Source organism: Rhinolophus ferrumequinum, chromosome 10 (genome assembly GCF_004115265.2).
Source record: "Rhinolophus ferrumequinum isolate MPI-CBG mRhiFer1 chromosome 10, mRhiFer1_v1.p, whole genome shotgun sequence".
NCBI lineage: Eukaryota > Metazoa > Chordata > Mammalia > Chiroptera > Rhinolophidae > Rhinolophus > Rhinolophus ferrumequinum.
The window spans coordinates 26,377,637-26,400,663 of record NC_046293.1 but is presented as its reverse complement, the minus strand read 5'-3'; the positions used below and the strand labels follow the sequence as shown (position 1 = coordinate 26,400,663).

General features: G+C 35.0%; 4 protein-coding genes and 1 pseudogene across 4 annotated transcripts; 4 read left to right on the top strand and 1 right to left on the bottom strand.

Moving 5' to 3' along the window:
* Nucleotides 1–587: 587 nt before the first annotated feature.
* Nucleotides 588–1,493, top strand: TAS2R10 (taste 2 receptor member 10). Its single transcript, XM_033117651.1, has one exon. It carries the CDS (start codon nt 588–590, stop codon nt 1,491–1,493), a length of 906 nt encoding a protein of 301 aa, XP_032973542.1.
* Nucleotides 1,494–6,301: 4,808 nt separating this feature from the next.
* Nucleotides 6,302–7,018, bottom strand: LOC117027970 (translin-associated protein X-like; annotated as a pseudogene).
* Nucleotides 7,019–11,028: 4,010 nt separating this feature from the next.
* TAS2R9 (taste 2 receptor member 9) lies at nt 11,029–14,619 on the top strand. The gene is given in 10 exon segments (XM_033117650.1): nt 11,029–11,053; nt 11,056–11,104; nt 11,106–11,185; nt 11,188–11,325; nt 11,328–11,432; nt 11,435–11,575; nt 11,578–11,770; nt 14,404–14,467; nt 14,469–14,513; nt 14,515–14,619. Coding segments are annotated over 10 exon segments (945 nt in total).
* Nucleotides 14,620–16,587: 1,968 nt separating this feature from the next.
* Nucleotides 16,588–17,852, top strand: TAS2R8 (taste 2 receptor member 8). Its single transcript, XM_033118351.1, is given in 6 exon segments — nt 16,588–16,720; nt 16,723–17,048; nt 17,050–17,127; nt 17,462–17,518; nt 17,521–17,649; nt 17,652–17,852. Coding segments are annotated over 6 exon segments (924 nt in total).
* Nucleotides 17,853–21,498: 3,646 nt separating this feature from the next.
* On the top strand, nt 21,499–22,437 carry TAS2R7 (taste 2 receptor member 7). Its single transcript, XM_033116218.1, has one exon. The coding sequence runs from the start codon at nt 21,499–21,501 to the stop codon at nt 22,435–22,437; it is 939 nt and encodes a 312-aa protein (XP_032972109.1).
* The last annotated feature ends 590 nt before the right edge of the window (nt 22,438–23,027 follow it).

Sequence of the window (23,027 nt, the reverse complement as noted above, 5' to 3'; positions counted from 1 at the left end):
TGTTCATTCCAAATTTGCAGTCCATGTAAAGTCTATGTTTGCTGCTTGTTTGTGTTTACTTTGCTGACTTTCATTCATAGTTTCTATGCTTAATGATATTTCATTGTAAGCACGTTGTATATTTGTCTCTTTTATACAATATTTTTCTTTATGTATCTAAACTGTTATTATAAACTTAACATAAATGATGATGTTAATGTTGATATTGAAAAAGATGAAGAAATCCAATTTTCGTTTCTGTCATGTTTTGTTTCTTATAGATGTATATTTGGTACTCCTACTTCACAAATGCAAAATAGTCCCAGGAGGACAAGTAAAATCCATGAAGCAAACTTTCATTTACATGTTAACAAATTGTAGGTAACATTCAGGCTGGAGACATTCTCTAGGCTATACGTGTAACTGGAAGTGTCTTTAAGAAGATATTTCGGGTTCCATCAGAAGGTATTAATTGGGACAATTTTAAGTCTTTATGTACTGAAAGAAAAGAAAATCATTCTTCCATCAAGCAGCCTATATATATACCTCATTCTGCAGCAGGTAATCTAAAATACATGTAATAGAAACAATATTAGGGCTTGGCAGCTATGCTAAGTACAGTGGAAGGACTCCTCATTTTCATAGCAGTTACTGAATCAATACTGGGGATTTTAGGGAATGGATTTATTGTACTTGTAAACTGCATTGACTGTGTCAAGAATAAGAAGTTTTCTGTAATAGGCTTGATTCTCATTGGCTTAGCTACTTCAAGAATTTTTCTGATATGGATAATAATTACAGATGGACTTTTAAAGATATTCTTGCGAGATGTGTATTTGTCTGGAAATGGAACTGAATATATTAGTTACTCGTGGGTGATTATTAATCAATCAAGTATCGGGTTTGCCACCAGCCTCAGCGTCTTCTATTTCCTGAAGATAGCAAATTTTTCCCACCACATTTTTCTCTGGTTGAAGGGTAGAATCAATAGGATTATTCTCCTTCTAATGGGATTCTTGCTTATTTTATGGTCACTTACTTTTCCATCAACTGCGAAGATTATTAATGATCATAAAATGAACAGAAACACAACGTGGACACTCAGAGTTCATCCGAATAAAAATGAATTCTCTACTAACCAGATTTTGCTTAATCTAGGAGGCATTTTCCTCTTTACACTATCTCTGTTTACGTGTTTCTTATTAACCATTTCCCTTTGGAGACACAACAGGCATATGCAATTGAATGTCACAGGCTTCAGAGACCCCAGTACAGAAGTGCATGTGAAAGCAATGAAAGTTTTGATATCTTTTATCATCCTTTCTATCTTGTATTTTATAGGCATTGCCATAGAAATATGTTTTTCACTGTCAGAAAACAAATTGCTGTTTAGTTTTGGTATGGCAATCACAGTCACCTATCCCTCAGGTCACTCATTTATCCTAATTCTAGGAAACAACAAGCTAAAGCAAGCCTCTTCAAAGGTAGTACAACATTTAAAGTGCTGTGTGTGAGAGAAACCTCTCAGAACTCCATAGACAGGCGTGGGGAGACATGGATGCTCTGTGAGAATCATGCAGCGAAGAAACGCCTGAAGATCTGTTTCACTCATACCACGTTCTTCCATTGGTTTTAACTGTGTTGTTGGACATCACTAAAATCTTCCATAATTATTATTTTGACTATATCTGAGGAAATTTCACTTTTCAATGAGAATTTTAATCCCACGTGCAGATTCAGTGGCTCAGCCAGCTTCCCTACCCTGCAACTTTTTCTTCCCAGAGGCAAAACAGCATGGAGACATTATTAAGATGATGATTGTGGGAGTAAGCATCTAATATCAGACTTTTCATTGTGCTTTACCTGACTTTTCTGAAGCATTGGCAACCTTTCACCAAGAAGACCCAAAGGAAAAGAAACAAAAACAAAGAAAGTTATAGTCAGTTGTGATATTTAGAACATGGAAGTTAGAGACAGACAGAAGTGCTTCTTTTCAGTTTGCAATTTTAATTCTTTAAAAGATTTCTTTTGGCTTCATTGTTTAAATCCTAATGTTTATTATTATTATTTTTTTCACTGATGTGTGTTTGGTATAGTAGCAGTAGTCATAGCAGCAGATGTAGTTCTGTGAAAAATAGCTCAGAAAGCAGAGTCTACATGGGGGAGCAGGAATCAGAACACTGATAACATGTCTTCATTCCCACTGATTTGAAATGAAGCAAAATCATGAACCAATTAGAGTTAAAGATTCTTTTAGAAGGATAGATCCAAAGGACTTACCATGGTTACTGAGGTATGCTAAGGACACAAACTGACCCAGAATAGAGTGAGTGTGAAGTATAAAATGTTCTGCTCTAGGGTTTCTTACACACACATATATTCATACACACAAACTTGCCCTCACAGACATATTTCAAGTGCTGATTTTTAAAATGAATATTTATATCCAACCCTGGGTGTCTCATCTTACAAACGTACACTGCCTTCTACTTACAGCCTAATGCCTGAAAGATTTCTAAAAATAAAGGCTTAATTCATTCAATAAATGTTTTTTGAGCACTAACGCTGTTAGGTGCTGAGGATGTGGTACTAAACAAGATCCCAGTAATAGATAAGATATTTTAGTAGAAAAACAAGATGAATAGCAATAACTTAATTATATTTATGGTTTGGGGAGAGAAAAGCTAAAAGATGCTAAGAAAATAAACTGACTTGGTCCTGGGAGTAGAGAAGATGTCACTGAGATTGAGATAGTTCAGATTGAGATGTGAAAATGGTCTAAGAGTTCAGTGAGCAGGAGAGTTCAGTGAGCAGGAGAGATCTGAGGTGGTGAAGTAGCATTCACATAGGCCTTGAGGCAAGAAGAATAGAGAGCATTCCAGGAACTGAAAAGTCCAGTATGACTACTATATAGAGAGTGCAGTGTCTTAAATTACTTTAAGGGAAATTCAAATAAGGAGGAATTTTATAAGTTCCTTCCAGAATTGATAAATGGCCCTGCAGAAATATTAAGCTAATATTTCAGTAGTGGAAAAATACCCATTCTATTCCAATCTTTAAGCCATTCAAGTTTATTATGTTTAATGTCATTACTTTGATCCCAGAAACATCTTTTTAATTTTCATATATTTGATTATGAATGCAGCTAAGCATTTTTACAGACTCATTAACAAATGGTGTATAATTTTTAGAAATTATTCATTTGTTTTCCTCTTATTTTTTCATGCCTATGGTTTTTCTTACCAATATTGTGATACTTTATATGTTATCATTATGCCATGTATATGTTATAATCTTTTTCTTAATTTGCTGTTTTGTAAATAACTTAATTTGTGGTATTTGGAGAAATAAGTTGGTAATTTGTGTGAACTCAAATCGATATGTTTCCCTTTATGTTTTCTTCTAGTGCTATTTTTGCAAGTTTTGGTATAGTTTTATTATAACACGTTCCTTTTATCAATAGCTCCATCTTTTTCTGATAAAATTTTAGTTTCATTGTACCTAAAATTAAAACCACAAAAAGTTCTGAAGAAGTTAAGATTATACATATTTGTCACTCAACTATTATTAACATGTTCCAACATTGATTTCAAGTTAAATTTCAAGATAGATATAGATACATAGGTATATTGATAAGATTGTAGATTATTTTTGTTTTCTTCTTTTAGTTTTCTGTAAATTTCTAAATTTTCTATAATTTTTGCAATACTTAATGAAGTCAGGGAAATATAATTAAATAAAAGACAAGATACATGAATAAAATCTGTTTGGTTAACTTTCCTTGAGAAAGGAGGAAAAGAGCATTACTCAGAGTTTTCATAAACTGTAATTACTAACTGATATCTGTTGGTCTAACATCTAAGTTTGATTTTTTAGTTTATCGTTTGTGCTTTTTTTTAAAATTAAAGTTTATTGGGGTGACAATTGTTAGTAAAGTTATGTAGATTTCAAGTATACAATTCTGTAATACATTATCTATATCTCACATTGTGTGTTCACCACCCAGAGTCAATTCTCTTTCCATCACCATATAGTAGACCCCGTTTACCTTCTGGAGCCCCCCTTACCCTCTGGTAACCCCTAAACTATTGTCTATGTCTATGAGTTTTTGTTCCTTTATTTGTTTGTCTTGTTCTTTTTTTGTTTTCAGTTTTATATACCACATTATGACTCCTGGTCATCATATATTTTGTGATTCCATCTTGAACTCAGTTTCATTAGAACTTTATCTGTAGAACTTTGAGGTCAAGTTTATAATGTACTTTGCCAAAAACAATTTGATTTTGCTTGCGAGGCCGACTGGGTACCCCACCAGTCTTGGACTTCTTTAAATTAAATTTTTAGTTTGTAATTTTACCGCAGAGATAGTAAAGGCTACACAGGTAGTACAAATGCTGGTCCCAAATATACATGGGTACAAAGCTATTATTAGAAATTCTCAGGGCAACAACTCTTTTTTACATTATTACTTCAATTCAGTGTCATTGTTGAGAAGTAAATACCCCTAATTTTAACCTTTTGCTGGGCATATACTATTTTCTCATTGTCCTTTAAGGAATTGCTTTTCAGGGGTCTGGGTTTATTAGTAGAATCCAATCTCATTTCCAGTCTTGGAGAGGCCCAAGCTAGGTATCTTATCCTACAAGCACTTAAAACTTAAGCTCTAGTTTAAAAGGAGGTTGAAAATGCCCCAAAGGTTTTATTTTCAACACTTGTTTCGCTTTCAAAATTTGTACTTTCCCACAATTTTGGCACCTGAGAAATTTTTTAACTTTCCTAACATCTGGGTCATGCACTTAAAGTAATGCTAAAGACTTGTTTTTCCATATTTTTATGTATTTTGAACTGGAGGAATTTTTCCAGGTACCTGGTTTGTCATATTCTTGAAAGCAAGAGTTCTTTTTCTAGATTCTTTTCAATCTTTCTTATTTTTCAGTATATGAATCTAACACTATGTATTTTCTGCGTAACTATTGATTTAGATACATTCCACAGTATTGACACATAGTTCATAGATTGCCATTCTGCTCAAAAAATTTCAAAATATCCTTTGTAATTTTTTTTTTAAATTAGGCATGTCTATATTTTATTTTCCTTTAGGTGATTTTTTTTTTTTTTTTGGAAAATTATACTTTCAAAGAATCAACCCTTACAGAGCATCTAATTTTTCCAAAAATAAAATCCAGTATCTAGAGTCTCAAAATTCACAAAACCAAATGGAAATGTCTGATTGCTGGCCAATAGTGTCATGCTCAAGTCAGTTTCACATCACAAGGAATCATCTATAACTAATTTCAGTAGGCCAATTCCAATTCTAAATATAACTAGAGACTGCCATTGTCATTCCCAGCTGTGTTGACAGTTGTCTTATTACCGAATTGTACATGATGTGTTTTCTTTGGTGACTTTTTATACTATCAGTGAACACAATTGGACAACTATAAAGGTTTGCATTAACTTAAGTACTTCAAAAATTTCAAAACTTCATTATAACCATTTAAATGTAATTTCTTATAGATGCTAAAATAGGAAAGTTTCTAAATGTGCCTAATGTAATATAATGACAAGAAAAAAATTGCTAAATAATCACTAATATAAGCTTTTCAGTTGTATGTACAAGTATATGATTCAACTCCAACACAAGGAAAATATTACAATGTTAGCTCCAATTCTCTACCAGACATTTTGTGATAAAAGATAAAAGTTAAATGCAGAAACTAACATCTGGGTATCTGTCAATTTTTCTGGAAAGCTGTTCAATATGGATTAAAAATTGTCTAAAATTATCTAGAATATAATACGAATTCTCACTACAGTGCCTCACAAAATTAAAGTATGTTGATAACTTAGTAATTTTTATTCTATTCTATGGAATAAGCCTACTTTAAAAGCCTGGTACAATATTACCAAGAAATTTAAACGAAAGCTCAAGTCCAGATGTATAACTAAGAAATCTTTTCTATCATAACAAAATCACGAACTTAACTTACAAATGGCTTTCTTTAACTATCACCACACCAAAATTCACACAAAGTAAATTAAGACAAGGATGGCAGAAAGTGCACTCTGAAGCTTGTTCACATTACAAAGGTAAGTGATAAAATTTAACCAGCAAAAAATCAAATAAACATATATATGCAAACTTGCATGAGTTAGATATAAGAAAGGATTAAGTTGATAATTTTATGTATAGCTTATATATAATTTACAACAAGTATAACTGAAAATTTTCTATGTAAAAGCCACAATAAATAAAATAAAATACTAAATAATAGTCTTACAAACTGGTCTCTCAAGAGAATAATAACTGAATGATGTTATCCTAAGAAATGCCCTCTTCTTGATCAATCCTTTCTGTTTTAACTGAAAAGACATCTGTCGGCATATGTTTTGGAATTTCTGAACCTCTGACTTTCAAGACACAACAAGTATTCTCCACTTTGGCCAGACTTTGTTTCAAAATATACAGCTTCTTAGAAACCTCATAAGGCCCAGTATTGCCAATGAATGAAAACCCATCATAAACCTGAGGTAAACATTGGCTCACTTCAAAGGAGGTGTCAGTGTCCCCATTCCCTACACTGTTGATACACATCGCATCACCTCTTCAGTTAAGTCAGCCACTCCTGCAAGGTAATCAACAGGTGTGATTTCCAGTCTCCGAACACCAAACTGTTTATCCTGAGAATCAGAAGAGGGCAGCAGTAATGGCTCTCTGGAACTGATGCCTGTCTTCTGAGTTCCTGGGTCACCTGCAATATCTTTGTCTGACACCATCTGACATAATTTCTGATTCAGTCAATATTTCTCCCATATCAGGAGCACTCGTAATCGTATGGAGGAGAAAAATTGTTCTTATACTTCCTACAGTTCTATCCCGACTGTTTTACAAGTCTCTTATATTTGTCATGTCTTGCATCAAGTTTCTGCCGAAATGATTTGAAGATCAACTACCATCTTTCCCTTCTCTTCTCTGGTTATGTGGGAAATTGTCATGCTTCCTTTCCCTGAACCCTCCAGATCCTTCTTTGTCGCTCATGTTGTCATGGCCAGAGATGCCATGAGCCAAGACTGAGGGCCGTGCAGCTGGTGGAGCGTAAGGTGGCCCTCCATTGATGCGTGCCTTTTGTATTATGATTCCTTTTAATTCAAGGGTTATTAATCAGAGTAATTTTCTAGTTATATGAGACATATAAAGGTAATTTTTTGTACTGAAATTTTATTTTATTGAAGTTGGATCAGACAACATATTTGTATGATATTTAGCCTAGCATAAGATTTGTTTGACCTAACATATGATCTATTTTTGTGACTAGTCCATGTTTTTTGAAAGTCATTTAATGATGTTGACTTCAAATTTACATACATTAGATGAACCGTATTAATGATATTGCGTCTTTTAATCCGTTTATTATATGACAATTTGAAATAAATAATAAACATATATTCACAATTATTTGTCTCTGCTCATAATTTTTTCATATATAGCTGTATTTAACTTGAAGCAATATTGATAATTGTATGGGATTTGGTGGTCATTACTTTTATTATTATTTTCTTTACTGATATTAAAAACACTCTTTGTTACTCAGGTAGGTTTTTGCTTTAAATTTTATTTTGTCTATGTTAAAAAACCACTGATTTTGTTACTTTTTAAAAATATATTTTGGAGGAAATGGCCTTTTCTTCAGTCAAAGGGTTCTGGATTTGTAAAATGGTTTGGGATTGGAAATCAGGTCTTTCCCTTGTGGCAACTCAAGTCAGTGTTTTGGTCACCAGATGCAGAATTTTTCCTGTTATAGACATCAAGTAGGATTTTAGTAGCTAACCATCTCTGTCAGTCCTAAAGACATCATGATCGATTGGGCACCACCAAAGATATTTTAAGGTCAAAGTATTCTGATCACCGCTGGGTCCTTGCTGTTCGATGCTATTTGTGTGCATTTTGCATCTATTGTTTAGGCACTGACACTCCAGGATTCCATCATCACCATTGAAACTGGGAAACTCATCTCAAGCATCTACCACTATCATGACTTCTGTTGAGAAGATAGATTCTACAGAGCTTTTCAAAGATATTGCTAATTCCCTCAATAATATATTTCTCAATGTTCTAGTAACTGAAGTGTCCTTCGAGCCCTCTTGGGTCATATAATGGGGAGAAGAAAAGTTACATAGGATAAATTCACTTTAATATGCCTGTCTTCCTAAATTGTTAGATTCTTTCCTCTAAATTTTGCGAGTTCTGGCATTAAAACCCATTTAATGTAAATAAGAATTATTTCAAGCTTTAGACACCAAGCATGTAAACTATTAAAGCTGGCTATACAAGCTCACACATTAAACCCAGAATCTATGAAGAGGCAGCTATATCAATGTTGACTCAGGTCCAGTGTTATATCCTCTTTGGTCTAAAACCGTTGAAATCCGTTCTCAAATGTATTCTTTGGGTGTCTGTCATCACAAATGAGCAAAATCTTACACTCCTTTTGGAGTATAAATGTTTTCCTTTTTGATCAGACTTTGTAATTGCCTTCCTTCCTTTTTTCCTCCCCTGATTGCTTTGAGCATGCTGACGTCTGACTTTGGTTATGGGTCTAAAGCCAATAAATGGTGATTGAATTGGATATTGAGGAAAATAAGAATCCCTTTGTGTGGCAACTTTCCCAAGATTTCAAGATTCTCAGTTTTATTTATGCAAGTCCATGTAGTTGTTGCCATTCCCAGTGTCAAGTTTCCACTGTTTTCCCATTATTGCTTTAAATTTCATTTGGTAAGACTTGGTAAATCTGTGAATACATCGTATATAATAATTCTCTTATATAAACAATTAACTTTTTAAAATTTTTATTGGGGAATAGTGTGGAACAGTGTGTTTTTCCAGGGCCCAAATCATTGTCCTTCAATCTAGTTGTGGAGGGTGCAGCTCTGCTCCAAGTCCAGTCACCATTTTCAATCTTTAGGTGCAGCCCACCATCCCAAGTGGGAATTGAACCGGCAACCTTGTTGTTAAGAGCCCACACTATAACCAACTGAGCCATCTGGCATCACCTCTGGCAGCTCAGTGAAAGCTCATTGTCTTTAATCTAGTTGTGGAGGTCGCAGCTCACTGGCCCATGTGGGAATCGAACAAGCAACCCTGTTGTTCAGAGCTCATGCTCTAACCAACTGAGCCATCCGGCTGCCCCTAAACAATTAACTTTTAGTTCTGACTTACAGCGATAAATGATAAGAGGATCTTTCAGGACTACCATAGAAGATCTTGATTTTTTGACCATTACAAGCCGAATATTTAAAATCTCGAATATTTAAAATCTCGAATAAGTTGTCCTATGCAGTTAGAAATAACCATACCATTCGTAGTCCTTTTAGTCCTTAGTACAGTAAGAATCAAAAGCATTAGCCATTTGATTTGCAAATACATAAGGGAAATTATCATTCAAATAAAGGTGACGTCTCAAAGCAGGGGGGCAAGATTAATTACCAAATTGAAATAAGTGGATAGCCATCAATAAAGGTGGATCTATACTTGACTATGTATGTATGTATATGTCTATGTATATTTGTATGTATAAAAAATTAATTTTTAAGAATTTTCCATTAAAAAAAAGCAAACCTTGAGAGCAATAGAGAAAAATATAGGAAAATTTAATGGAAAGGGCTTTTCTAACTATAACTCCAAATCCAGAAATCACAAAAGATTGATAAATATAACTATATGAAATTTGAAAACTTCTGTTTGCATTTTAAAAATACAAGGAAAGACTAAAGACAACAGATTGGGGAAATACTGTCAATTCACAACATAAAAGCAGTGCCAATCTTTCTAATATATAAAGACCTAGAAATTCATACAAACAGAGAAAAATGAGCAAAGAATATAAACAATTTGTAAAAAAATAAATTTAAATGGCTTTTAAGGTGAAAAGATATTTTCTCCTAATACCCCCTAATGGATGGGATTCTTTGTCTCCAGTTCCTACACTCAGTGTGTGTTATTACCAATATTCTTAAAATACATGTGCACATCATGTTGGTCATCACACCTCAACTCCTTCCCCTCAGACAAGGCAGCTCCTCCAGTTAAAGCAAAACCTGAAAGCCTCCAGCTTATATGTTAAGTTGGTAAAATATTAAAGTCAGTGCAAGAGAATACCAATATAGTTGGTTTATTATTTTATGAATTTAGGTGTTATGTGCTTTAAATCATGAAACCAAAAAATAAGAATACAAATAAATAATAAAAATTTGATCAAATATGTTTTGTCTTCGAAATGGTAACCATTATATGTATTATAAAGAAGATGATACTCATATTTTAACTATAATAGTTTACATACAAATACGAATTCTGAGGTCAAACTGAATAACCAGGAGCACAGCAAGATATCCTCAGTGCTCAGTTCTCTACATTACAGGGTGAAAGCTAGAAGTCTAATAGTTGTCTTTTCAAGAAAATTGAAAAGCACTGTTACCTTACTGGAGCGATCCTAATTACTGAAGTGAATACGTTATTCTGGGGCTGCAATTATTAGTGTCAGCTGTCTGCACTAAATTCACAGTTGTTGGTAAGCTCCAAAATCTGAATTTGTACAAAATGGACCACAATTTGGGGGTACTTTGCAAGTTATTAGAAATGGTAAAAAGTGCCACATTTCCAAATTAAATTTTAGATGTATTTTCCAAGTAATTGAGTCCTTCTAGAAGTTTCTGGTCAACAGCTTATACTGATGAATCCAAAATATGCCAAGCTTAAAATGAGAAAGATGTGCAAATCCAAGAAATCAGATCCATTCCTATTTGCATCCTAAAGCCTTTCAATCATCACTCCACATAAAGAAATTACTGGCTTCAATCAGTGAAGTCTTTAGGCAGTTGTAACTCAGAGCAGAAATGTCTTCCTGAACTGGATAACAGCTGAAAAAGAAGACAATCAGATAAAGACAACTGTAGCGTGAACTTAGTGGCAGACACATATACCATTCTCCACTGGTCAACTGAAAGTCAATTCATCATTAGCGATATCTAAAATCAGAACTCTCTGCTGACATGCCAAGCACAATGGAGGCAACACATAGATCTTGATTGCAGGTGAATTGACTATAGGAACTTGGGGAAATGGATTCATTGGTTATCTGCACTGGCTCGCTCAAAAGGAGAGAGATCTTCTTGATTGACAGCATTCTGGTCAGCTTACCCATCTCCAATAATGTTTGTTGTGAGTAATATCTTTAGATAGCTTTGTTATGCTGCTCTCTCCAGATACATATGCCCATGGTGAGCTAGTGAACATTTTGGATGTTTCCTGGACACTCAGCAATCATTCAGTTGTCTGGTTTACCTCTTGCCAGGCATCTTTTGTTTACTCAGGATAGCCAATATATCCCATTTGTTTTTCCTCTGGCTGAAGCTAAAGATTAACAGGGTCATCCTTGGGATCCTTCTAGTGTCTTTTCCTTCTCCTTAATTATTAGTATTTCATTGAATGAGGAATCCTGGTATTTCAAGGTCAATCATGAAGAAAACATAACTTGGGAATACAAAGTGAGTAAAACCCCAAATGCTTTCAAATAGATTATCTTGAATCTGGGGGTTATAGTTCTCTTCTTTGTCTGACCTCATTTCTCTTGTTACTTTTCTCCCTATTTACATACACCAAGCAGATGAAACTTCATGCCACAGGGTCCAAAGACCTCAGCAGAGAGGTCCACATGAGGGCCATAAAGGCATTGATCATCTTTCTGTTCCTCTTCATTATGTATCATGCAATCCTTCCTGTAGTAAGCTCCAGCTTTCTTTCTTTTATAATCTTATTAAATTTATTGGGGTGACATTGGTAAGTAAAATTACATAGGTTTCAAGTATACATTTTTATAATACATCATATATATATTGCCTTGTGTGTTCACCACCCAGACTCAATTCTTTCATCACCATATTTTTGACCCCCTTTAGCCTCTTCTACCACCCCTTGCCCCCCTTACCCTCTGGTAACCACTAAACTGTTGTCTGTGTCTATGAGTTTTTGTTTGTTTGTCTTGTTTGTTTGTTGCTTTCATTTTTATATCCCACATATGAGTGAAGTCATTTGGGTCTCAACTTTTCCTGACCTATTTCGCTTAGCATGATAATCTCAAGATCCATCCATGTTATTGCAAATGGCAGTATTTCATCTTTTCTCATGGCCAAGTAATATTCCATTGTATATATGAACCACATCTTCTTTATCCAATCATCTATCAAAGGACGCTTCAGTTATTTCCACATCTTGGCCACCGTGCATAATGCTGCACTGAACATAGGGGTATATACAGAGGGTGCCAAAAAAAATGTATACACATTTTAAGAAAGGAAAAAACTATTAAAATTGTAATACTCAATATATACCGATAACAAAAGATGAATACAAGTCATGTGTATACATTTGTCTGGAACCCCTGATGTGGAGAGAATAGAGTTAATCAGTCATCCCCCCGCCCCCTGCCGCGCCAGCTGGTGACATTGACTGATGGGGCCTGCTAGTCTGAGAAGATAGAAGGTCTCGCAAGCACTGTCCATCCTGAAGATGTTGTTTGTATATACTCTTATGGAAGCACCTTTGGCTGTACGCCACCTTTGTCTCTGTGAGGTATAAAGGGCCCAGCTGTGTTAGGGGACTGGCACGGAGACCCGGCTGGCGCAGAGACAGAGAGGCTGAGGCAGAGACACGGCAGAGACCGTGGGCTGTGTTTTACGTACTGTGTTGCTGACTATGACCAACAGTGGACCTATGGGGCCCGTGCCCAAAGGCGGCTGCTGTGGGCTGCTGAGAAGCAGGCTGCTGTGGGTTATGAGGCTGCTCCTACCTACAGGTTGTAACCTGAGAATGTCCAGCTGTATACAGCAGTAAAAACTCCTGGCTGTATCCCAGGAGGCCTGTGAATAAAGTATGTCTACTTTGCCTTCAGCTCCATGCATCTTCTTTTAGCTCCCTGAGACTCAGATACCTTACCCTCAGGATGCCATTCACTTGGACATTGACCTAACACCTGATATATCTTCACGGATAAACGTTTTCAGATTTTTGGGGTAGATACCCAGAAGAGGGATTGCTAGGTCATATGTAACTCCATTTCTTAAGGAAAATTAATTTTTTGAGAACCTCCATACTTTTTCCATAGTGGCTGTACCCAATTTACATTTCCACCAGCAGTGTATGAGGGTTCCTTTTTCTCTACTACATCTCCAGTGTTTGCTATTACATGTCTTGTTGATACCATGTTTCCCCAAAAATAAGACCTAGCCAGACCATCAGCTCTAATGCATCTTATGGAGCAAAAATTAATATAAGACCCAGTCTTATATTATGTTAGATAAGACCCTGTCTTATTCCTAAATAAAAGTGGGTCTTAATACTAATTTTTGGTCCAAAAGACGCATCAGCTCCAAAAGAGCTGATGGTCTGGCTAGGTCTTATTTTCAGGGAAACACGATAATAGCCATTCTAACAGGTGTGAGGTGGTATCTCATTGTAGTTTTGTTTTGCATTTCCCTAACAGCTAGTGAAGTTGAGCATCTTTTCATATATTTGTTGACCATTTGTATCTCTTCTTGAGAGAAGTATCTGTTCAGGTCCTCTGCCCATTTTTTAATTGGATTATTTGTGTTTTTTGTTGTTATTGTTGAGTTGTATGAGTTCTTTATATATTTTGAATATTAGCCTCTTATTGGAGGTGTTTTTTGCAAATACCTTCTCCCATTCGCTTGGTTGCCTCTTCGTTTTGTTAATGGTTTCTTTTGCTGCACCTAAGCTGTTTAGTTTGATATAGTCCCATTCATTTATTTTTGCTTTTACTACCCTTGCCTTTGAGGTCAAATTCGTAAAATCCTCTCTGCACCCAAGGTCTTTAAGTTTAGTGCCTGTGTTTTCTTCTATGCAATTTATTGTTTCAGGACTTATATTTAGGTTTTTTACCCATTTTGAGTTTATTTTGGTATATGGTGACACATAGCAGTCCATTTTCATTCTTTCGCATGTGGCTTTTCAATTTCCCAGCACCATTTATTAAAGGGGCTTTCCTTTCTCCATTGTATGTTCTTGGCTCCTTTGTCAAAAATTATCTGCCCATATATATGTGGGTTTATTTCTGAGCTCTCAATTCTATTCCATTGGTCTGTGTGTCTATTTTTCTGCCAATACCGTGCTGTTTTGATTATTGTTACTTTGTAGTATAAAATGAAGTCATGGAGTGTGATACCTCCAGATTTGTTATTTTTCTTAGAATTGCTTTGGCTTTTCAGGGTCTTTTGTGATTCCATACAAATCTGATGATTTTTTTGTTGTATTTCCTTGAAAAATGCCATTGGGATTTTGATGGGGATTGCATTAAATCTGTATATTGCTTTGGGTAATATGGACATTTTAACTGGATTAATAACCTTCATCTTACTGACTCCTTCAGGAAAACTTGTGGTGATGTTTGTGACTCCTTAGGGAAAACATGTGATGATGTGGTATAATAACTGTCATTTATCCATCAAGCCATTCATTCATTCATCGTTATGATGGGGAACAAACTGAGGGAGGCTTTTCTGAAGGTGCTAAGGATTGTGAAAGATTTCTACAAAAGAAAGAATATTCTGTTCTATAGAGAATCCTGAATCAAAGAGAAAGAAATCAACAAACGACTCTCTCCCTTCTCCCAATTGATTGCATACACTTTTAAATTATATGCTATTGGATATAATGTCTAGAATTATTCTAAATTTTTCTTTGTGTACCTTCTCAGTTCTTACGTGTTTAATTTTGAATCTAAGGTTATCATTGAGCCACATACATTTCTTTGTCTTTGCAGGAAAACAATCTAAATCACATGCTAAGATTTCATATCATTGCTTAAATGCTAAGGGGTTCTACTTCTTTCTGCCATATCCTGGCAAAGACTTTCTGCTCAATGAATAGAAGCATTTCAGGAAAACTGGCTATGGGGATGAGGTTTTAAAACATATTAGCCTTTCCTATAAAAAAATTGCCTACTTAGTCTGAACCAATAGTCAGTTCTTTTCTTTTCTGCCTTATCATTACCTCTATTTCTGTAATAGTTCATCCTTATCAGGAGAAAGGGAAACACTCTTTGGTGAGATTCTGTCTAGGGTGAAATATGATGTGGGAAAAGAGGTGTGATCTCAAGAATGATGGTTTGACCAGTTGTACAGTTAAGTTGTACAGTTAGGCACATGTACATTAGAAGTACCTTGAGAAAGAAGGTTGAGAATTCCAATGGTCAAATTGTTCCATAGGTAACCCTAGCTGGTGATGCCAGTTTTAGGAGTCAATTCTCAAGCATTCTTTGAAATGTTCTCTCTACCCTTCTAGACTTAAGAATCTTTGACATGTTTTTCCCTTAGCATTATTCTATTTTTTGTTTCAGGTAATATTTTGCAAATAACAAGGCTTTTGAAAATTATTAACTTTATGCTTTCCTATTACACATTACACACATATAAGAAATAGGGAAAATACTACATATGATGTTTACATTGTAAAACTACTTAAATCTAAGAAGAAGAACCCTCATTTATGTAATTTGTGTACCTAGATACAAATTTAGTGTTGTCTAAGTTATGTTTCCCAAACAAAAAAATTAAATTTAATGGTAAAATTAGTCCTATTCCCTAGAAATATTGTTTAGTAAAAAAGCAAAACATTTTTTAACTTACAGTGTAGAATGTGAGATCATAAATCTTTTTATAGGAGTTAATTGTAACTAGAGTAATTTAAAGTGTGAATTTCTTAATTTTAATTGAAAATGTGTATTATCCAAGAGACATTTCAGAAAGTAAATTGTCATGGACAGCATTTCCCATATTAAATAAAACTAAAGATAACAAATCTTTATCTTGCATTTTTCACGTCTAATAAACATAGAGAGCAAATTCTTAGTAATTGTTGCCATGTGCCTACCTAATAACACTAAACCATTTATCATTAGATATGTATTATATTGTTCCTTAATTAACCATTTTATATGAAAACAAAAACTGCTATCTGAGTGAATTTTAATTCTCTGTAATCTGACTGCTCTGATTGTTTCCAAAACTAAAATCCATTTCCACTAAGAGAACTGACTTGTGGGAAATTGATAATGATGGTGATGAAAATGATGTTTCATTTACAGATTTTGATTTATAATAAATACATGTTTTTGTTTGCTTTTTGTGCTTCCCTATTTGAAACTCAATTTGACTGGTCCAAATATGCAGAGCTTACCAGCATGAAGCGTATTGCAAATTCATGAAATATGATCTCTTTTAATTTGTATAAGAGCAATTTTAACCAAACATTTCAGTTATTGCTCACTAAAGATAGATAATTATAATTTGCCCAGGATAAAAAACTAGTCAATTTGTTTGGAGCAAGCAATCAGTTGGTTTATTCTTTATGAATGTAGAAGCAATCTTATTTCAGAGGCGAGCTGGGCACTTCTGGAATGACATCAAAGTCAAAATAATGACAAATGAAAACATTATTCCCTGATTTGAAGAATTTATTTATTATGCTCCAACTGGGTATCTGTATATTAGCTCATCTGCAGTGATATTTGAGGCCATGGTGTTCTCTCTCCTAACATGCTCAGTAGAGAAGATAACATCTTTAGGATCATAATAACTGGAGAAACTATGATAGAAATTTGGGGGAATGGATACATTGGACTAGTAAATTGGATTGATTGGATTAAGAAGAAAAAGATCTCTTCAGTTGACTAAGTTTAGTTATCTCCAGAATTTGTTTGCTCTGTGTAATGGTGCTCAATGGCGTCACAATGGTATTCTACCTCAATATTTATATAAATGATAAACTAAAAATAGTCGATATCTTCTGGACACTCCCCAACTACTTAAGCATGTGGTTTGCCTCCTGCCTCAATGTCGTCTATTTCCTCAAGATAGCCAGTTTCTCCCACCCACTTTTTCTTTGGCTGAAGTGGAGAACTGACAGAATGCTTCACTGGATCCTGCTGGTGTGCTTGGCGATTTCATTGTTGAACAGCCTTATGCTCACAATGATATCAAATTATGATTTCAGAAAAATTCAGATTTTTTTAAATTGCAAAATGTAAAAGAAACTTCACTGAATTGTTCCATGTGAGTAAAATTCAATACTTCAGCATGTTGGGCCGGCCAGGTGGCTCAGGTGGTTGGAGCTCCGTGCTCCTAATTCCGTGCTCCTAATTTTCCGGTTCAATTCCCACATGGGCCAGTGGGCTCTCAACCACAAGGTTGCCAGTTCAACTTCTTGAGTCCTGTAAGGGATGGTGGGCAGCGCCCCCTGCAACTAGCAACGGCAACTGGACCTGGAGCTGAGCCGCGCCCTCCACAACTAAGATTGAAAGGACAACAACTTGACTTGGAAAAAAATCCTGGAAGCACACACTGTTCCCCAATAAAGTCCTGTTACCCTTCCCGAATAAGAAAACAAAACAAAACAAAACAAAACTTCAACATGTTTTCACTGTTTAATCTGTTGGCAATTGTCCCATTTACTGTGTCATTAATCTCATTTTTTTCCTGTTAATTTTGTCCTTATGGAGACATACAAAGCAAATGAAACTCAATATTATAGGCTGTAGAGACCCCAGCACACAGGTCCATGTGGGAGCTGTGAAAACTGTGACTTCATTTCTCTTCCTCCTTTTTTTTTTAACTACCTGGCTTCTCTTTTAGTGACATTTAGCTACCATATGAAAGAAAGCAATTTAGCTGTGATGTTTGGAGAAGTTATAGCAATTCTCATTCTCTCATGTCAGTCACTTGTTTTAATTATTGGAAATAACAAGTTAAGGCAAGCACGTGTCAGGATGCTCAGATGTAGAAAAACAGCATGTATGATGTAAAACCTTGGCTATAAAAGTGAACTTTAAAAGCAAATCTTATTTTCTGATAAAAGTACAACTTTCTTGTAGGTCCATTCTTATTTTTTCCAGTTATTACATTTATTTGGGGTATATATGTTTAAGTGTTGTTGAGACCCACCAGCACACTAAGGAATACATCATTTATATCCCTTTATATCCCCAGACATTCTCATCTTCACACTCCCTACCCTCCAAGAATTTCAGGGCCCACACTTCTCTTTTTGTCTTCTCACTGCAAATGTTAGGCATGTATTGCTTAGTTAAATTCTTTTAAGATTTGACTTTGGCCAATAGGAAAGCACACCTGAGCTGCACTAACTCGTTTCTCACTTTTTTCTATCATACACTTTATTTGCTGGCCCTTAACTGAGCTCCCTTCATGGCTCTGCTGAATCACTCCCATTTGGCTTATTAACCATGAACTTAGTTCTCACCTGTCCTGTCTCTGGTTCAGTTTTGTATCTCTCTCCTCCCAAGTAAGTGATGCTTTAGATGGTCTCCCAGTTAATATTTCCTAGTTGACCTTTCTCTGGCATCTTCTATTTATTCCCTTGAAATTAAATTTCCTTTCAAACAACTTGCATTTCAGTCAGTACCAGGATAGGAGTAATACCCATTCAAACATCTCCCTCTAAGGGGTGTTCCTAAGTGCTCTTCACAATCTGGATGGAGATAACGAATATCAGTCAGACTGCTTCACTCAAATTTCTTTCCTTAATAAGAGCTGCAGGGGTTGTTTTCACTCAGGACTCTAAAAAAGAAATTAATTGGGAAGAAATTATTATACACAATGCAGTAACTTCATACTATTACTAAAAACATCACTCTATGTCCATACAGAGTAAATTACAAAAAAATTCATTAATAAAATGTGCTTCTACTTGAACATCAAATCCCTCCTCACTAGAGTGTTATTGAAACACTTGATCTGACATATCTAAGGACATGTTTATTCTGATCTGACTACATGTTTGCTCCCACCGTTTTCTGTGTCAAATTCTGGTCTATTTCAATATATTCATTTTCTTTTATTATAACTAAGATACTAATTACCTGAAGATTATCAATTTTTCTGCATATGATTATGTGAATTCACTCTATAAAGTACTGATAGTTAGAGTCTAAGTACATAAACTTCATCAAGTATATTTCTAATATGCGAGCTATTTATGTTGCTATTTGTTGTATAAGACAGGTGTATTGATATTCCTGTGATGGAATATAATACTATATTCTATAAAATACCTGTAAATTCAATGCTGGGATAAACTTGTAAATTCAATGCTGGGATAAACTTTATATTCTTCTGCAGGTGTAGATGAAATAAATGTTTTATATGATTAGTACTTCTGGGAAGGTTTTCCTGCATTTAGTCTTTTTCAATGTTTTATTCTTTGTATCTCTAATGTTTCAAATGTCTCCAATGACTATGGCTGGGCTTCAGAGCAGTAGGCATTTGACAAAATGCACTCTTGCAGAAGAATGTTTTTCTATTTGCTTTTTTTTTATTGTAGTAAGGAAATTGTAAGTGTACAGTAGAGTGTTTTTAGGCAGATGTTGTACAGTAGATCTCTAGAATTTATTCATGACTGAAACTTATAGTTGTTGAATAGCAACTCTTCACTTCTCCTTCCCTTAAGGCCCAGACAACCACTGTTTTACTCTCTGCTTCTACCGGTATGAGTTTGATTATTTTAGAAACCTCATATAAGAGGAATCTTACAGTATTTTTCCGTCCCTAACTAACCTACTTCACTTAGTGTAATGTCTTCCAGGCTCACCCACGTTTTTCCATATTGCAAGATTTCCTGCTTTTTCTTAAAGATTGAATAATATTCTATCGTATGTGAGTACGTGTATACCACATTTTCTTTTTCTAGTCATATGTCAATGGAATTTAGATTGTTTCCACATTTTAGTTATTGTGAATAATGCTGCAATAAACTTAGTGCAAATTGTCTCTTCAAGATCAGATTTAAATTCTTTTGGATGTATACCCAGAAGTGAGGTTGCTGGATCATAGGACAGTTGTATTTTTAATTTCTTGAGGAATTTTCATATGGTTTTCTATGGTAGCTGCATCATGACTTCCCTGCTGTACCACACTAGTAGGCACAAACTGTATATTTATTTGTAAAACAAAAAAATTAGTCTAAAATTTATTTGGGTATGGGTATTATCATAGTTATTGCGAGTACTTTATTTACCAGGACACTACAGAAAAGAAAATGATATACCTGGGTCAGGGAGCATTTCCAGAGGAAAGTGGTCACCTGTGAACATGCTACATGAGGCAGTTTGTCCAATAATCAGAGCTACGTCTCAAGAATAAAGGTTTGGCCTTTGAAGAAGGATGAGAGAAGAATTGCATTCCCAAGGAAGGTATAAGTATCCCAGAATTATTCCACGAAAACACTATGTAGTAATGTGTTTCTCAGTAACTCTAATTTAAAGAAGCTATTTCAAAACAAGTTAGTCTGTAGAAATGAGGTAAATTTAATTATCAGTCATCTGCCTAACAAGCTAGAAGAGCTAAAGATCTAAATACTCAATGACAATTTGGGATGGAGTAGGGTAGAGAGTAGAATGAAACACGGGATTTTACTCTCTTCCCTCTTGTTTATAAAAGTTGACTTTGGGAACATTTTAAATAAAAGGAAAAACCTAAAGGTAATCAATACTCTTCTTTATCATGGCTCCTTCACCTTATTATATATAGCATGACAAACTAAGTGACCATTAAATGTCACTTAACTAATAAGGCAATGCATTGTTTTAAGAAATCTTATGCCATTTAATTGTTACTCTGAACATCTAAGATAAAATGAGCTAAAGTATTTTTTAGAACCACATAATCTATATATTCGCCTTTTAAATTCCCTGACCATATATAGCTCTCAATGTGAAGCAAACTTTGTATTTTTAGCAGTAATTGATATTATCATTCAATAAAATGAAGATTCCTCTACAAATTTCAATTTTTCAAATTTTACCATTTGAAAAATTTCAAATTTTACCATTCAAATTTCAAATTTTACCATTTCTAATTGCCAAAAAATCTTTGAGGTTTAGGTTTTCCAGATAAAATACAGGACACCCAGTTAAATTTGAATTTCAACACTTTCTGGAAGTACTTATCATGCATTTGAGACATATACTAAAAAAGTATTTATTGTTTATTTGGAATTCACATTTACTAAGTGTCCTGTATTTTTATTTGCTAAATCTGGCAGGCCTGTTGAGTCACTAGTACGCATCACTGATTAATGAATCTAAAATTTGCAGTATGTAGCTTGAGAAAGCGCACACCATGAAAGGGAATCGGCCTAATTTGCATCTTAGTAAACTGTAGCTCAGCCTAAATCAACCATATGTGGAAAAGCAAAATTGCTGGGAAGGTAAACGGACATTCAGTGACCAGGCCAGGGATCACCAACCACGTTTTCAAGACTAATTAGGTTTTAATGAAGATAGCTGCAGTCTTCATTTACCGTTCCAGTCTTCATCATAAGACAGACTACAATAAAAGAGGTAAACAAAATTACAGCAAAATCTAAGAAGTAGGTGTAGATATCAAACTACATCAATTCAAATAGAAACAAATTGGATATTCCTCTGTTTTGACATGTCAGATGAAGTAGATAACACCTTAATGATCATAGCAGCTGGAGAGTTTTCAGTGGGGATCTTAGGAAATGCATTCATTGGATTGGTAAACTGCATGGACTGGATGAAGAACAGGAAGATTGCCTCCGTTGATTTAATTCTCACCAGTCTGGCCATATCCAGAATTTGTCTATTGTGTATAATAATTTTCGACTCTTTTACATTGGTGCTGTATCCAGATGTCTATTCCACCGGTCAACAAATGAGAATCCTTGACTTCTTCTGGACACTGACCAACCATTTAAATGTCTGGTTTGCCGCCTGCCTCAGTATTTTCTATTTCCTCAAGATAGCTAATTTCTTCCATCCTTTTTTCCTCTGGATGAAGTGGAGAATTGACAGGGTGATTCCTAGGATCCTGCTGGTGTGCTTGGTCCTCTCTGTGGTTATTAGCCTTCCCGTCACTGAGAATTGGAATGACGATTTCAGGCGTTGTATCAAGGTAAAGAGGAAAACAAACTTAACTTTGAGATGCAGAGAAAATAAAGATCAATATGTTTCCATCAAGGTATGTCTCAACCTATTAACGCTAGTCCCCCTTTCTGTGTCCTTGATCTCATTTTTCCTCTTGATCCTCTCCCTGTGGAGACACACCAGGCAGATGCAGCTCAGTGCCACAGGGTTCAGAGATGCCAGCATAGAAGCCCACATGGGAGCCATGAAAGCTGTCATCTCCTTCCTCCTGCTTTTCCTTGCCTACTATTTGTCCTTTCTCGTAGTCACCTTCAGCTACTTTATACCGAAGTCTGATTTAGCTGTGATAGTTAGTGAGTTGATAGCTCTAATCTATCCCTCAAGCCATTCATTTATCCTAATTCTGGGGAACACTAAATTAAGACAAGCATTTCTAAGCATGCTATGCAAAGTAACATATATCCTGAAAAGAAGACATTTCTAACATAAACAAATCTGAAGAAAAACTATCACTTTCTAGGAAAAAGGAGGACAGATGTTTGTTAACTATCTTTAGTTCCTGCATTAATGTTGGTTTCACATGGTTGATACTCTTAAAATGTGTTTGGTATACTTAAAACTTAGAAAATCTCATATGGAGCTGATTTTGCCTCTTTACTCTGTCTCTGTCTTTGTCTCTCTCTCTTTCTTCTCTTTCTCTCCCTCCCTTGAGAGATTTTTTTTTTTAAAGACATGTTTCAGAACATACAGAAGTTAATATTCTAATAATGACTGTGAGAAGAGAATTTTCATAGTTAGTTCTAAATCATTTTTCCAGATGCAAAATTGTATGACGAATTCAAAACAAGTGTAATAGCATCTTGCTGTTGTTTGCATCCCCGTGAAAAGCAGCTAGCTCGTTCTCATGGTCCTACCTAGATTTTTCTTCTCAAATCATCCAACTAAGCTCCACCTTTGGAAAAGACTCAATAAGGTGACAGTTCTTAATCAAATTCTATGCAATTCTATGAATGTAGAAGAAATTAATACTGATTATAACCACAATTAAGACATCAATTGTGATTAAAGTAAATA

Bases quoted from the DNA above. Each gene is read 5' to 3' on its own strand.
- TAS2R10 (XM_033117651.1), top strand. From the start codon at position 588: ATGCTAAGTACAGTGGAAGGACTCCTCATTTTCATAGCAGTTACTGAA.
- TAS2R7 (XM_033116218.1), top strand. From the start codon at position 21,499: ATGTCAGATGAAGTAGATAACACCTTAATGATCATAGCAGCTGGAGAG.